This window comes from Manis javanica, chromosome 3, assembly GCF_040802235.1.
Source record: "Manis javanica isolate MJ-LG chromosome 3, MJ_LKY, whole genome shotgun sequence".
Taxonomy (NCBI): domain Eukaryota; kingdom Metazoa; phylum Chordata; class Mammalia; order Pholidota; family Manidae; genus Manis; species Manis javanica.
The window spans coordinates 77,437,303-77,454,316 of NC_133158.1; the positions used below are offsets into that span (position 1 = coordinate 77,437,303).

The 17,014-nt window shown below is 39.2% G+C and overlaps 1 protein-coding gene across 4 annotated transcripts in view; it reads right to left on the reverse strand.

Annotated features, from left to right (window-relative positions):
• The window catches only part of CEP97 (centrosomal protein 97), a 70,430-nt gene that overhangs the window by 8,801 nt on the left and 44,615 nt on the right, over nt 1–17,014 (reverse strand). For 2 of the 4 annotated variants that reach the window (XM_036998698.2, XM_036998701.2), the window contains exons 2-10: nt 15,274–15,449; nt 13,343–13,485; nt 12,485–12,643; nt 9,517–9,618; nt 8,172–8,285; nt 7,446–7,612; nt 2,305–2,469; nt 1,581–1,714; nt 396–1,164 (exon numbers count right to left, since the gene is read on the reverse strand). In XM_036998698.2, coding sequence (XP_036854593.2) covers nt 396–1,164; nt 1,581–1,714; nt 2,305–2,469; nt 7,446–7,612; nt 8,172–8,285; nt 9,517–9,618; nt 12,485–12,643; nt 13,343–13,485; nt 15,274–15,316 — 1,796 coding nt within the window. In that variant the 5' untranslated portion in view covers nt 15,317–15,449. The remainder of the gene's footprint in view (nt 1–395; nt 1,165–1,580; nt 1,715–2,304; nt 2,470–7,445; nt 7,613–8,171; nt 8,286–9,516; nt 9,619–12,484; nt 12,644–13,342; nt 13,486–15,273; nt 15,450–17,014) is intronic. The other 2 variants (XM_036998699.2, XM_036998700.2) reach the window with 2 other exon arrangements.

Below are 17,014 nucleotides of genomic sequence, written 5' to 3' on the forward strand. Positions count from 1 at the left end.
TGGAAATTATGACTGCCCTGTCAAAGAGTTTTAGGAACACCATGACCAGACCTCGGTCACTGAGAGTCAACTAACCAAGGACACAGTTTCTCAGCTCCCTTTAGATCTTCGCTGGTGCCCAGATGTCTGCAGCCTTCAGTCACCCCCTAACCTGCTCCCTTCCTGCTACCCCCTTCCCTAGCATAAAAGAAGCGTGCAGTCAACCCTGAGTTAAGATGCTACTTTAGGACATTAGCCCGCCATCTGCTCCATCTGCTGGCTTTCCACAAAAAGTCGCTTTCCTTGCCTCAACACTTTGTCTCTCAGCTAACTGACACATCATGCAGACAGTGGCCCGATCTTGGACTCAATAACAAAACCAACAAAACAGCCAATAAACAGGACTTTTGACCTACCTCCTCATCTCATCAGTTAGGCAAACAATGTGCTCCTGCATTCTGCGAAGCCGGATTTCATAACGCACATCTTTAGCTTGGGGGTTGTAGTTTCTGGCATAAAAGCCCCGCCAACAGGCCTGAAGCTTGGTGGCTGCTTCATTCAATTTCTGAAGGGTAACTTTATCTTGTCCCAAAGCAATGGATCTCTGGGTTAAAACCCTGCAGGGCAGTTTATCTGAAGCTGTTTGAGAAATGGTTTCATCACTGTCTGGCTGCGTATGGAAGACACAGTGTCCAGCTGACTCAGGAAAAGATGTAAGACCGTGGGTGTCATCCTTCAAAACAGCACTGGTTCCTACTGGCTCAGCACAAGGTAATAGCCCATCTTTTTCCTTTACCTCTGTATTGATCGCACTTTTTATCATGTGAACAGAATTCTCTTTTGCAGTCCCAAAAGCCTTCTCTTCCTTATCAAAGTCCTGGTTTTCCAGCCCTTTCACAGATTCATCTGCAACACCATCACCTTCCAGGCCCAAGTTAATGCCCTGCAGCCTCAGCTCAACAGTAGGTGATACCGGAGAGAGTCCTGATGCAACTGGCATGAAAGTGGACTCTGAAGAGAGAAGACTACAATTTAACTTGTCCTCATCTGTCTGTATATCTTCCAGGTGCAGGTCATTTTGAGAATATCGTGTAGTGTGTACAGAGGCGGGAAAGTTATTCTTTGCATATAAGTGATCATCATTACTGCTTATCCCAACCCAAGAATTGACCTGGATGACAGGTTCTGGAAGAATCAACAAAACATCATTTAAACCACTAAATACATAAAGAGGTATTTTTTTTTTAGTTGCATCCTTTTCATGAAATCTAATCTCTGAGATATAGTAAAATGCAATAAAATGCCTTCAATATGCCTAAAACATCAAACCAAATATTTTTAAGGAAATGAATTCTTGTAATAATCATAAGAATAAGGTATCAGGTAAACACAAAAAGCAGTCCTCTGAAGGTTTCTGAATATTAACAATGTAATAGTTCTATATGTGTGTCTGTGTATATACATATATATAAAATATAAGATCCACATGTTCACTTAAGTTAATAAACAAAAACTCTGAAAATATGTACTTTTTCCTGTTTTATAATACCCAACAGATCAAACAACTTATTGGAAAAGCATCAGATGTCATTAAGTCCTACCACTTTCTTGGACTATCTGGCAATCCTGAATAGGGCTTGAATGCTCAGGTACAAGGGGGGCCGTCGTTTCAATATCAGCAAGAGAAAACAAGTCTTCATTTTGACTTTGGTTCATCAGCTGCCTCTGGTGAAACCTAAAAATTAATAACATGGGTTATAATTTAACACAAACCAAAACAGAAAGCTTTTCTGCTTCCTAGGTAACACTGTCCAAAAAGAAGTTTACAAGTTTTCAAAGTAGATACCTTTAACCACCACCAAATTACAAAGTCTCATTTATGGGAACACTGGAGAGAAAATGAGAAGAACAAATGTATTTTTAAATTACACAGATACCCTTATATGCATATACATGCACAAATATTCCAAGGCAGGATCGCTGATAAAAGTGACAACTAAATGTTTCTAGCTATACTTCTTAATGTAATTAAAAAACCACATGAAACCCATTACATTAAAAGACAAATACATTTTTTTTTAAATGTCATTCTCTTATACTGCTAGGTTGTCTCTACTCAAGAAATGATTAGCAAGGCAGTTGCTGTGAAGCAGCCGGGACTACACTGCATGGCTCAGTTCCTCTGCAGGACTGCAGCAGCGACAGCAGCTGGAATGCCCAGAAACGTGGGCCACAGTGCTTGCCTCAGTCCTATGAATCAGCAGGAAAGACTTAGAAGTATTTTCACTTGTGAACTCATCAGTGGCTACGCATCAATGGGCTTACCTCTGCTTGCTCAGAATCTTCTCTAGCTTAGCATCCTCTGCGGTTTGGAGACCCAGTGTAGAAGTAAGAGGACAGACTGTAGCCAGATATTGGACAAGCTGGATGTGCTGGCCAGGCCGATAGGCTCTCCCCTTGCCTTGACTATAGAGCCACTCAGCTTTCAAACTGGAATTGGGAGGCATAAAGAAGAGGAGATAGCACTCAAATAGACAAGATACATTCTTAATTTTCCTGTAGCATTTTTGGATGTTTTTCATGAATAAATTCACTTAAGTTTTTAGAAATCTTTCATTCTGATTTGCTCCTTTTACTCAAAATGTTTTAAACGTCCTTTCTTGCTTAGGGACACTTCCACAGGGTTACACTAATAGTACTACCAAATTACAAAAGAGACAACTAGACACTGTGTGCCTCTCAATAGAACCCATAAAGGAGTCCTCCCCCAAAAAAGCCTGAATCTGATTCAAGTGTCACAATCAATTTACAGGAAATACAGAAGAAAAGGGAGCATATCAAAGAACAAAGGGATGTAATGACCAAAATAGGCACAGTAGCAAACTCTACAGGACAAATAATCTGATTTTTTCAGCAACAACCAAAAAAAAAAAGAAGAGAGAGAGAAAAGAAAGCAAAAATAAATAATATTTTATTAGTTAATAAAAACTATTAGAAGCATTTCCTCCTTGAATACATTCCTGTGGAATAAAGATCATTCAGAATCTTCATGAAATCTGCTCTAAGTTTCCATAAGTTCTTCTGCCAAGCAAATGGCTTACTGAAAAGCTGTTCAAAAAAAATAAGACCAGAGTCCAAACACCAATTTTAATATTAGCTAACAAGCAACATTTCTAGGTTATACATGGTTTGTAGTTTGGGAGGAAGAAATGAAAGTAAGAGGATAGAGAATGTGGCTCAGGCTTCAGTATTCCACAGTTGAAGTGTGTGATTAAGAGTGTGAGGAAAACCACAAACTGTGGAGCATTAATTTCTCTTAGGATCTGGTTTTCTGCTTTTGCCCCACATTCATCAATAAACATACCATTACAGAAGTTTACTAATTCATAAAATATTCACCTAGGTATAAAATTTCCCTGCCAATTATAAGACCATTGCCAATTCAGAGGAAAACAAAATTAAGAACTCACTCAGCTCTAACATACTAAATTGAAATCAATGGAATACAATTATTCTCTGGAAATGGAAGAAATGGTTTACACAATGTAACAGGAATAGGAACTGTCAAGAGAGAAAACTTAAAACAATCTTCTCTTTCTCCTACAGAACAACAACAAAAAACAGGAGTATTGGATGAAATAACACCTGGTATTTGCTTTTAAAATACTCCAACAAACAAGAGACAGATGAAACAAGATTGGCAAAATGCTGGTAATTGCTGAAGGTGCATGGTGGGTGTGGAGGTGTTCACGATGTTACTCGTCCCATTTCTGTGTATATTTTAAATGTCCTGTCAAAAAAGAAACATCTGCAATGTACTGCTCCCTAACTAAGTTCTGATCTCTAAGCAACAGAGTATAGTTTGGTACTAGGTCCTGTAAATAGTAAAACAGAGACTGAAACAAATTCAGGATGAACCCTAACTACTGAGGTGCACACAAAGGTGCTGGTGGGTTTGCACAGGTGTTCTCGCTGAGAAGGCGCTCAGCTCAAGCACCACAGGGGTGGGGGCTCTTCCAAATACACTTCTCAGTGATACACACACTCAAGTTCTGGTTCCCTGAAGTCATCAGAGAACCTGGGACTTTTTCAGAATAGAGAACAATTTTAACCTTGATGTTCTTAGCAAATAGCAGTTAGGCTGGGTAGATAAAAAAAACTGGAAATTCCTTCCTGTCCTGTAGGGCAGTTCCCAATATGACCAGGAAAATGTTTTGAATGCTGGTCAGGATGCCCATCAATTTTTAAGATAACAGCTCTCCCTTAGGGTAACTCCTCCCTCCTTAACAGGATACTTCCAGCGTTGTTTAAAACATGGGAGCACTGTTCAGATGACAGAGTTGTCTCTGGTATCAACTGTAGCGGTAATTTTTCTCTCCAGTATACAGCATCAACAATAATCTAGGCTCCTTAGTTCAACTGTAACTCGATTAACCTAGTTTTCTATGGACTGACATTTGGGTTGTTTCCCAAATAGCTCCCAAATGCTGGAGCTACTATGAACAAGTTTGTACATGTCTTTTAGGAGACATAAGCACCTATTTCTGTAGGGTATACAGCAGACGTCAAATTGTTGTATCATGGGATATTTGTACATTTAGCTTTGGCAAATACTGCCAGTTTTTCAGTGGTTGCACCATTCATACCCCTCAGTGTATGAGAGTTCCAATTGCTCCATATACTCACTGACACTCAGTATCATCTGTCCTTTTAATTTTAGCTACTTTGGTGGGAGCTGGTTGCTTTGAAGACTCCATAACCACCAGGAAAAAAATGAATCTTTCTGAATTACTAAAAAAATCAATACAGTGGTTATCTCTAGTGGGGAAGGGAATGATGATGGGAGTGGGTTACAGAAAATCTCTGGAGTGCTGGCTGTGTTTTATTCTTATCTCAGTGGTGATATGGGCATTTTTTTAGTACCATTTTAAAGTGTATCTGAATTATGTGATACTTTGCACTCTTTTTTTAAGTGTGGGGAAAAACAATCTGAGAAAAGGCTTCCTCCCGTACTTAATTAGTGCAGGGCAACCTCCCAGAGAGAGAAACTACCCCAAGGGGAAGCCCACTCTTCTACTACCTAAAGTCTCTGAATTTTAAACATTTGCAGAACATTATAAAGTTCAAAGAATTCCAAATTCACCTTAAAGTCACTTGAATTAAAACGATTTACACAGTAGAAATAGACTTTGCATTATGATTCATCTATTCAACAAATATTTCCTGCTTTTTAATACTTTAGTTTCTACAAAACTCCTCAATCCCTAGTCCCTATCCTTAAGTAATGGTGATAATTATAGTTTATTAAGCACCTACCACATCACCAGTATTGCTATCTACATCATCCTTAATCCTCCTAACATCCTTGAAAGCTAGGTGGTATTACCCACATTCCAGATGAGAAAACTAAGGCTCAGACACTAAGGTAACTTGCCCAAGCACACAGCTAATGGGTGGCAGGGAAGAGCTGAAGCCTTTTCTTATCTCTACTAACCAGGTTTTATCTGTCCTTCACACCATTCTCTGCCCATCTCACCTGCTGCCTTCTATGTATGAAAATGTTGCTAGTCCTACTTCCACAGAAAAATCTAACAATTTCTTTCCTTCACTTGAAGGAAGATCCAGGGAAGATAATCCAAGTAAACCCATATTACAGCTTTAGAACTATGCATAGTTTGAAACAAAGTTGTATCTGAATATATAGCAACCCTCACTGCAAGAAAAAGGGAAAATGACAAACTAGACCTGACATCTGTCCCTCACCTGCACTAGCACCCCCACTATGCAACCATTCCTCACTACCCCTCTCCCTACTCAGCAACTAGACGGAACAACAGGATAGAAAAAAGAAAACTCTGCAGTAATCTACCATTCATCCTCCAAACAGGAACCTCTCAAATGACTACTACCAGCCTCTAGGAAAGGAGAAAAGGGGCGAGGAAGAATGTACGTGTTGAGTGCATGAATGCATGACGTATGCATTGAGAGAAGTGCAATGAGGCATAGTGAAGAGAACAGACTCATCTTAATTCTCACTATCCCCTCTAACTCCATTCCCTCTTATCCACATTCTAGTTCCACACCTCCCCTAAAGTTCTGATTCCACTGATCATGTTCCAGTGTCCAGAAGACCCCATTACTCAGGGGTCCCAGTTCCAAGCCACAAAAACCATCACTGATACAGAGATGGGGGAGTACCCACTTCTGCTGCTTCACAGGTAGAAGGGGAGGACCAATCAGCATGTCTTCTACCTAACTGAAACACTGCAAGTATATTCACAGAGTCATTGTTATACAGGGTAGTTGGGTCCTAAGGTATTAGCAATACTGCGCTCACACATATGATGGATTTCAAGCTTTTGTGGAATTGACCTGAGACTCTTGACAGCATCCGTAACCTAATTTCTACATAGAAGTGCTCCAAGCTGCAAACAACTGATCAACAGAAGAACTTTAAAATATCACTTGTTGTTTATTAGGCACAAAGTTAAATTCACTAGCCCCAAACTCTGGGGATGATATTTATTTCTTATCCTTTCTTAGAAAGGATAGAAAATCCCAAATAATCAGCACATAGTCTGTCTATGATTGAACTAATGATCTTAATTTCTAAATGCAAGTTTAATAAATATTCAGTTTGTTCATCTGTAGTAAGCTAGAAATGGTATTTTCAATAACTTCTGTGATAAATGTGATGTTAAAGAAATCATGTTCTAAGAAGAAAACAAATCCTACCATTTGCAACAACATGGATGGAGCTAGAGGGTATTATGCTCAGTGAAATAAGCCAAGCGGAGAAAGACAGACACCAAATAATTTCACTCATCTGTGGAGTATAGGAACAAAAGAAAAACTGAAGGAACAAAACAGCAGCAGAATCACAGAACCCAAGAATGGACTAACAGTTACCAAAGGGAAAGAGACTGGGGAGAATGGGAGGATAGGGAGGGATAAGGGTGGGGAAGAAGAAAGGGGGTATAATGATTAGCATGTATAATGTGGGGGGTGGGGGAACGGGGAGGGCTGTGCAACACAGAGAAGACAAGTAGTGATTCTGTAACATCTTACTATGCTGATGGACAGTGAGTATAATGAGATTTGTGGGGGAGACTTGGGGTAGGGGAGAGCCTAGTAAACATAATGTTCTTCATGTAATTGTAGATTAATGATAACAAAAAAAAAAATAGCTCCTATCCTTGAAATGGACAGGAACCACTATTCTGAACTATTTATCAGAGTAGTGTTGATACATATGTAAACCCAGAGATACCTAGGACAAAGGTATTTCTCCAGAGGTGTCTATGAAAGAACTTTCTGGAAAGCAATTTGTCAATGTTTATTATAATGTAAAAAAATCTGTAGCTGTATCTCCTGCTTACTCTAGTGACAGCAGTCCACATTACTGTTTGATGGTGGTACTAACCTTATAAACAGAATAAATTTAAAAAAAAAAAAGTCATGTTCACCTTTCCTTCTGAGAAATCACGTATCCATCTAGGACTCTGAGGTTTAAGCACCAGCTGACGATATATGGCCGATAGTCAAACCCTGGAATGGAAGGTGTTGCCATCACACAAGGATTGTTCATAATCGACAACTGTTCCAATTCAGTTAAGGATGCCAAAAAAGAGATCTGGAACAGAGGATATCTTTGTTGAATGAAATGGACTATTCTGTATCAAGCACAGGGCTTCTGCTGATTACACACATCTTTGGCAGTTTGAGAAGGTAACAATTACCCTCTTGTTCTGAAAAGTGACAAGTAGCCCTCTTATCCACTGACTTCCAAACTTCCAACAATATGGCCATCTGTCCTTGTTGCACAAAGCCCCATAGAAAGCATCAGCACTGTCTCCTAGTGGAGAATCCAACTTTGAAAACATGACAGCAGCCAGAGAAGGTGCACAGCGTGCGTTATTAACCCCTTTAATGTAGATATCCTTCCACCACCAATCACTTGCAAATGGTATGATCATCTCAGTATTACAAATGAAATTAAGCCTTAGTGACCCACTGACATTAAAAAAAGACATTAAGAAAGAAAATTAATGATCATCTACAGCCAAAATATTTCACCCTGATGGCAGCTTCTTCCAAGATGCTCATAATCTAAGATGACATCACAACTTTCTCCTGAGTCTCTTCTGGACTTCCCAGCTTCTTGGATCCCAGAGAATACTCTCAAATTTTACCTCATTTAAGTCTCGGATTTCATTTTCTGCCAAAGACAGTATAGCAAGACTTCTGGGTAGATAAGCAGGTGCCATTCTAAGAGAGGTGATGATGTTTCCATGTAAAAGCAGGGTCTTGAAAGTAAACACAGGATGAATTACAAATGAAAAGATTAAAAGTAATTGGTCTATTTTGAAAAAACCAAAATGGTGCGTACAAAAATAAAAAGATCTATTTTATTGTACTTCTTGTCACACACAAATCAAAGACTGTTAATGCTATACAAGGGTCCTAGGTGGTCTTCTTCTCTAACTTTCTTGTCACATCCACATTCTAAGCTCAATAAAGTTTAAAGACTTGTCCAAGAACACATGTCTGCTATAGCAACTAGCATTTTGTGAAATTTCAGTTACTAAAATCTGGATTATTTCCAACATACTTTTTCATTTCCTTTTACAACATCAAAACAGAGGGTGAGAAAAGTGAAAGAAAACATTCACTGGAACAATCATGTATAAGGCACATTTTTCAAAAGAGAATTTACAGCTTATTCTTTCGGAAATTAAAAGCTTGAGGAAGGTAGAATGTGCTACTTGCAGATGAAGCTGGCTCAAATTAAGTCAGCAACAATGAAGAATAAATCCAAAGACTATGAACACCCAGGATTCCAATAAGAAAATAATGCCTCCATTCCAGAAAACAAATCTACAATCATCTTTACTTCACTTGAATTCTTAGTATCTGGCTAAACCAAATTGTTTAGAATAATTGTTGCTAAAAATGATTTCTGCCAAAGATGTGGGGCAAGTTGAGCTAATAATACTGCTTTTGAGGCTTAATGAGTTAGTTCATCTGATGCAAATAATATCTAATGAAGCAAAAACATGGAAAGAGGCTACATGTTTTTTGAAGCTGTTATTCCAGCTGTTATTCTACAGGTTTATTTTTTTAATTAAAGTGAAGTTAATTTTGAAATACCTATCAAAATTAACCTTTTGCTTATATCCGTTGCTAAAAAAAACAGCAATACTAAGGGTTGAAAAACATTCGACCTCACCAACCTGTTGCGTACTATATGACTAAAGCTGCTAGTATTGGCTGGCTGGGCGGGAAGGAGAGTCCATCGTCTCCAGAGGATGGTAAATAAGAATTAACTTTGACTACAATGGCCAGTTTTAGTTAAAATAAATCAACTATAGAAACTGACAACAAAAAGTTCCACGCTTGATTTCTAGTGCCCTAACAGAATTTTTATCAAAATGAACACAATCTTCTTATACAGCAGGCTGCTTTTAGGCCAATCAGACCACTTTCTCTTGGTACTTAAGTATAAAATCTCAGAAATGACAAAGAAAGCACACTTACCTTCAGTGACACCAATTTAGATACATCACCTATCTGGGGTATATTATTGTCTGATAAATCAAGGTGCTGTAGGACTGCACAGTTACTGATTTGTTCCATGGCCTATCACCAGAAAAGCATCCCATTAGTTCATGCACACCAAATCAAAACATGAAATTCCTCTCTAGGTTCTTGTAGCTCTGTCTCCTGACTCCTCTGCTTATTAATGGGAAGCAGAAGAGCAGGGCTTAGCAAGAGAAAGAGGTAGTAGTGCTTAAGAATTTCATTAATTGTTATGCAGCAAGCCTCCATCTTCATTAACCCCCTAAGAGTAGAGGATCTTATCATTCTAGAGATTTAAGCTTGAAGAAATCTAAATTATGACATGACAGCTGGTCTAGCACAGAGTTCATGAGTTGAGAGTGGAAACAAACTGTCTCGATTCAAATTCTGGTTCTGCAACTCTGGCTGTGTGACCTTTGGCAAGTTACTTAACATCTCTGTACTTTGGTTTCCTCATCTATTTAATGGGCATAATGACTATACCTACCTCATACGTCGCCATGAAATTGAATGAGTTAGTATATTTAAGGTGCTTAAATATAACTAACATAAATTAACTGCTCAATAAGTCACCTATTAATATCATTTAATTGAGTCCCCTCATCTAACAAATCAAAAACTAAGACACAAAGTTTTCCTCTGAGATCAGGAACAAGACAGGGATGCCCACTCTCCCCACTGTTATTCAACAGAGTACTGGAGGTCCTAGCTACGGTAATTAGACAAAACAAAGAAATACAACTAATCCAAATTGGTAAAGAAGAAGTTAAACTGTCACTATTTGCACATGACATGATACTGTACATAAAAAACCCTAAAGACTCCACTCTAAAACTACTAGAACTGATATCAGAATACAGCAAAGTTGCAGGATACAAAATTAACACACAGAAATCAGTGACCTTCCTATACACTAACAATGAACCAATAGAAAGAGAAATCAGGAAAAAATTCCATTCACAATTGCATCAAAAAGAATAAAATACCTAGGAATAAACCTAACCAAAGAAGTGAAAGACCTATACCCTGAAAACTACAAGACACTCTTAAGAGAAATTAAAGGGGACACTAACAAATGGAAACTTATCCCATGCTCATGGCTAGGAAGAATTAATATCATCAAAATGGCCATCCTGCCCAAAGCAATATACAGATTTGATGCAATCCCCATCAAATTACCAGTAACATTCTTCAACGAATTGGAACAAATAGTTCAAAAATTCATATGGAAACACCAAAGACCCCAAATAGCCAAAGCAATCCTGAAGAAGAATAAAGTGGGGGGGATCTCACTCCCCAACTTCAAGCTCTACTACAAAGCCATAGTAATCAAGACAATTTGGTACTGGCACAAGAACAGAGCCACAGACCAGTGGAACAGAATAGAGACTCCAGACATTAACCCAAACATATATGGTCAATTAATATAAAATAAAGGAACCATGGACATACAATGGGGAAATGACAGTCTCTTCAACAGATGGTGCTGGCAAAACTGGACAGCTACATGTAAGAGAATGAAACTGGACCATTGTCTAACCCCATACACAAAAGTAAATTCAAAATGGATCAAAGACCTGAATGTAAGTCATAAAACCATAAAACTCCTAGAAAAAAACATAGACAAAAATCTCTTGGACATAAACATGTGTGACTTCTTCATGAACACATCTCCCCGGGCAAGGGAAACAAAAGCAAAAATGAACAAGTGGGACTATATCAAGCTGAAAAGCTTCTGTACAGCAAAGTACACCATCAATAGAACAAAAAGGTACCCTAAGAATGCAGCAGCCCAGTTTGAAAAAGACAGATGCACCCCTATGTTTATCACAGCACTATTTACAATAGCCAAGAAATGGAAGCAACCTAAATGTCCATCAGTAGATGAATGGATAAAGAAGATGTGGTACATATACACAATGGAATATTATTCAGCCATAAAAAGAAAACAAATCCTACCATTTGCAACAACATGGATAGAACTAGAGGGTATTATGCTCAGTGAAATAAGCCAGGTGGAGAAAGACAAGAATCAAATGACTTCACTCATATGTGGAGTATAATAATAAAGAAAAACTGAAGGAACAAAACAGCAGAAGAATCACAGAACCCAAGAAGGGACTGACAGTTACCAAAGGGAAAGGGACTAGGGAGGATGGGTGGGAAGAGAGGGATAAGGGCAGGGAAAAAGAAAGGGGGTATTACAATTAGTATGTATGATTAGCATGTAGTGGGGAGCATGGGGAGGACTGTGCAACACAGTGAAGACAAGTAATGATTCTACAGCATCGTACTACGCTAATGGACAGTGACTGTAATGGGGTGTGTTGGGGGGACTTGTTGAAGGGGGGAGCCTAGTAAACATAATGTTCTTCATGTAATTACAGATTAATGATAACAAAATAAAAAATAAAAAATAAACTAAGACACAGAGATATTTACCTAAAATTATTAAGCCTGTAAGTGATGAAAGGACTAGAATTTAAATTTCCTTACTTTTGAAACAGTATATTCTCCACTATACCATTAAAGTTACTTAAAGCTTAATTCAGCATGGTATATATTTCCTAAAATTTTATTCTACTGTTTATCTAATTTTCTAAGTATAACATAGATCCTTTGTTCACATTTAATATGCTATTAAATTATTCTAATATATTTTACTGTTAATATTTTATTAAATATTATTAAAATTAACATTATATTATTACAATTTAGCATAATATATAGAATATGCTGCATTGTTTTCAAAATGATTTCTTTTTCAGTTTATGTTAACTGAAATTTTCCTGGGGAGCGTAATCGGGACTTTCACTTTTTATTCTACTTATTTCTATACTGCTTGAATTTACCTTTTACAGTGACTACTTTCATAAATTAAAAAAAAAAGAAAACGTAATTATTAAAAGAAAAAGAAACAATTCACCTTGAGATTATTTCCTGCCAAATTCAGCCACTCCAAATGGACTAGTTCCTTTAGTCCTTCTACGTAGCCAATGCTATTATGAGGCAAATTTAACACTCTGAGTTGGGTCAGTTTGGCCACACCCATCATCCGCACCAGCCGATTATTAGCCACTGACAACTGTGAAAAGGGAACATATCATTATTCTTAGGAAAAATTACACACTTTACTTTCACATTAGGGTAGTTAAAAAACTCATTTATATGGCCATACATTCTCAAATACACAAACCCCAATTTAACTTTTCACATATGCTGTCTAAATATTCTATGGTGTAACTGTTAGCTTGTTGTTGTTCCTAAACAATGGAAAATACATATAATGCTCAGCAATCAGACCTCCTCCAAGTACTAAAGAGAAAATATGTTTAACACAGCAACTCCTTGAGAATATAAGTTCTATAAGAATAGGGTCTTTAGAATGTCTCAATTAAAATCTACAACAGTGCCAGGGCCCCACAAACATTTGCTGAATTAATGAATGAACTCTTTATCCCCATGAGGAGGTAAAATTTTATCCAACACTGATATTTTGTCACCATAAAATGTTTTCTTTTTTAACAAATGCTTCTTAGAATTCTAGTTCACTCAAAATGTAGCACATAGGCCTTCATCTTCAAGAAAACTAAAAATGTAAGGCAACATTTAACGTTTCCAAGGCCTAGAGAGTTACTTTCTGTTACATTATTTTATTGTTTTATTTTGAATAATACTAAAAAGTCCTATATATTTATTCAAAATAAATATAATTTATTTTATTGTTTTATTTTGAATAATAATAAAGTCCTATATATTTATTTCCCCAGATAGCAATACCTACTTGTATTAATTGTCTGCATTTCTCAAGATTTTCCAATTTAATAATCTGATTTTTATCCAGAATCAAAGTATGAATATCAGCTTCACAAGGTAAGTTTGGACTTAATTTCTGCAGCCCCTGCCCTGACCAGTTGACCAGTGATCCTTGAAAAAAGAAGGGAATTGTTAGAAGACACAAATGCAGTAGCTGAGCATGGGGGATGGAATGATACTCATAAAATTTCTATACATTTATAAGTAGAAAACACTATAGCATAAGTATCCAGATTTAAAGCAATCAAGTTCTAAATGATTACAGATTGAATTTACTCACTTCTTTTCAGAAATATCAAATTCCACCTATATTTGTTGTAGTATACTCAAGCTTCTATGATGTAATACTTTGGAATTCTTCACATTTAAGTATGAACTACTATTTCCATATTTTGTGTCTAAGTAATGACAGTATTTTTTTAGTGGGATTTATCTTTTGATAGAGATCAACCTACTTGGAACCTAACTACCAGGAAGTATATCCTGAAGTGCCCAAACTATTTTGAAAATCAAAATAATTCAGTTACTTTATGTACAAAATGGGAATAATGTATCTAATTCATTAAATTGATAGGGGTATGAAAAGAGAAAGCACATGAACAGCACTCAGTCCCATTTCTGCCACACAGCACTCAAGAGAATAATTTAGAATCCTGTCTTAAACAAGTTACTGATCTCTTTTGGGCTCACTTCTCTATTTTGTAAGATGGGGATGATGATAGTACCTGACTTCTAAGGTTCTGCAGAGAAAATGAGATCATGGTTAAAAAAAAAAAAAAGGTAAAGGAAAAAAGCACTCCAAACATGTGTAGCTCATATAAAAAGTGCTCTATAAATGCTACCTGGTCTTATTATCAGTAAATTCCCTTGGTGGGTTAGGAAGGTGCAGTTCAAGAAAAGCGTCTGACTGAAGGGGGCGGGGCCAGAAAAACTGCCAATTTCAAATTTATATCCAGATAAAGATTACTGCGGGAAATAATTAGGCGAGATTACTCTCCGGAAGGGTTTCAACGTGTTTCCCGTTGTTTAATGGCTTCCAGTATTCGGGGGCATCCTCTGAGAATTTGGTGAAAGCTGTGTACTCTCCCAGAAATATGCACACCTGTGCACAAAATTCCAAGGGGTCAATAGTCCTCCTAGGACCATCGATTCCCACGGTGCCCCAGAAGTTACGGCCCCTCAGATAACTGAGTCCCTTACTTAAACCGGGGAGATAGGCCTCCACCCTCAGCCCTATCCCCCACTCTGAGGGCTGCTGCCCAGCCTTAGAGCTGTAACCACAATAAAGGAGCTCGGCTCACGCCCGCGGGCTGCCGGCCTCAGCGGCACCCACCCCCGCACTCCCCTGGGCAGTGACCAAACGCGATACCAGCCCCGGTGTGCAGAACGAGAGCTGGAGAATAGCGGGCCCCGGATCATCCCCGGATTTTAGCACAGCCATCAGACACTTCTGACGAAGCGTTCAACGTCAACCTAGGGAGCTGTTTGAGGGGCTTCCTGGACGTTCTAGGGACCTGGGGCAGGGGAGACACGTAAAGGGGAAGAGGGAGACGCTGCAATTTTCACTTGGGCATCCAGAACTCAAAGCTAAAACATCCAAGAAAGGTGACCGCGGTCCGCAAGCCGCCGCCCACTCAGCTACAAGAGAGCGGGAGCCCGGGTGGCCGGAGCGCCGGGGGTTGCAGTCGCCGGCTCGGCCCTCACCCGGAAGCCGGAGGGCTAGGCAGCACCGCGGGACTACAGCTCCCAGAGGCAGCGCGGCTCGGGGACGCCCACGGCTCCGCAAAAAAACTGGTCCAGAGCTGCCCCCCTAAACGCAGGTTTGTTCTCTCCACCAGGCGACTATGTGATTGTTTCATGGATTAAACCGTGGGACTCAGCGGAGGGGAATCACCTTACCTTCTCCAGGAGGTAAAGCCGCCTCGCCGCGTGCCACCGCCATACTTCACGCTTGCTAATAACACCAAGCAACCGTCCTCCGCGGCTCTGCGGAGCGTGTAGTCCGTGAGACTGAAGCCGGAAACTACAGCTCCCAGGATGCACGGCGCGCAGGCGGTCCAATTGGCTACCAGCGCCTAGTGATGTAAAGCCCGGTTTAGAATCCGAGGCTCAACGAATTGAGGAGCCCTGGTGGACTCCCTTATTTCACAGATGATCAAACTGTATTGTTGGATGGTCATTTTACTCCCACTTCTAGATGTTTGCGAAATTTGACATTTTTACATTTGGGATGCTTATAACGTCGCTACTTAATGCAGACCGAATTTGAGAACTCATTGCTAGAACTCTATGTAAGGGCTTGCCCCTTTTGTCAATTCTGAATAAATTGTAAGTTTTCAACTCTGCTATAGGAATAACTAGGGCGATCTTGTTGATATAGTTAAAATGTATACTATTTTTTTGGAAAATGTAGCTAAAGCATGCTGGGATAGAAGCATTTATACAGTATTTTTAAGTGGTTGTTTTTGAGTAATTAACAGAACTTTCCACCTGGGGCCATGAACCTAGAATTTGTCCTGGAAGTATACATCAGTTCATAGTGTAGTCTCCAAAATCAAGACTTTCACTGCCTAACTGGTGGAGAGTAGGCTCACACTTTTGAAAGAACTATTTATTACATGCTAAATAGTGTGATTGTAACTGAACTCAGTTAAGATGTCAGGGAATGGAGAAAGAAATAGAAACTATAATCTTTAGAGAAGACTTGAAGAAGGAAGTGAAATGGACGTAGGGCTTAAACACAGGGTAGATTACAGTTAGGAGGTAGGTGATGGGAAGACATTAGCACAGGCTGCAGGTGTAATGAAGCTGTGCTCAGCAACTGAGAAGCTCACCTGATAGCACCAGAACTCGCTTCCAATTTCTACTACCCACTCCTTCATGCCATCTTGCAAACTTTATTCTGAACTCTTTTTTCAAAACAGCGACCACCCGAGTCTCTGATAATTTTGTTGGAGAAAAATCTAGTAACTCAGCCGCTCTCTTGTAGCTGAGTGGGCGGCGGCTTGCGGACCGCGGTCACCTTTCTTGGATGTTTTAGTTTTGAGTTCTGGGTGCCCAAGTGAAAATTGCAGCGTCTCCCTCTTCCCCTTTACGTGTCTCCCCTGCCCCAGGTCCCTAGAACGTCCAGGAAACCCCTCAAACAGCTCCCTAGGTTGACGTTGAACGCTTCGTCAGAAGTGTCTGATGGCTGTGCTAAAATCTAGGTTTCCAGGCATTTGATTCTGTGACTATTCCCTCCTTCTTGGGTTCTCCTACTATCTCTACGCTTACCTTAACTTTTTTTTTCTTTTTAAATTTATCTCCCACTGTTTTAGTCTTTAAACCAAGTTTCCTAGTTCTGAGGAAGGAAGAAAGACTAGAAATTTTTTCTTCTAAACAAGAGACCCCTTACCTAGAAACAATCTTGCTACACAGGTGTAAGATAAAACAAGACAAGCCTGAATATTACCTCCTACCAACCTTTGTTCTCTGGAATGTCTAGTGAGGATTGTGGAAAGTCTCTGACTCGGGGAGAGAGAAAGCACTTACGATCTCTGGAACATAGCAGGGTGATGACTTGGGAGGGGATTCCGGGAAGACCAGAGGGTACTTAGCACAGGCTCTTGCAGATAAATAGCAGAACCAGAGTTCTGTCTAG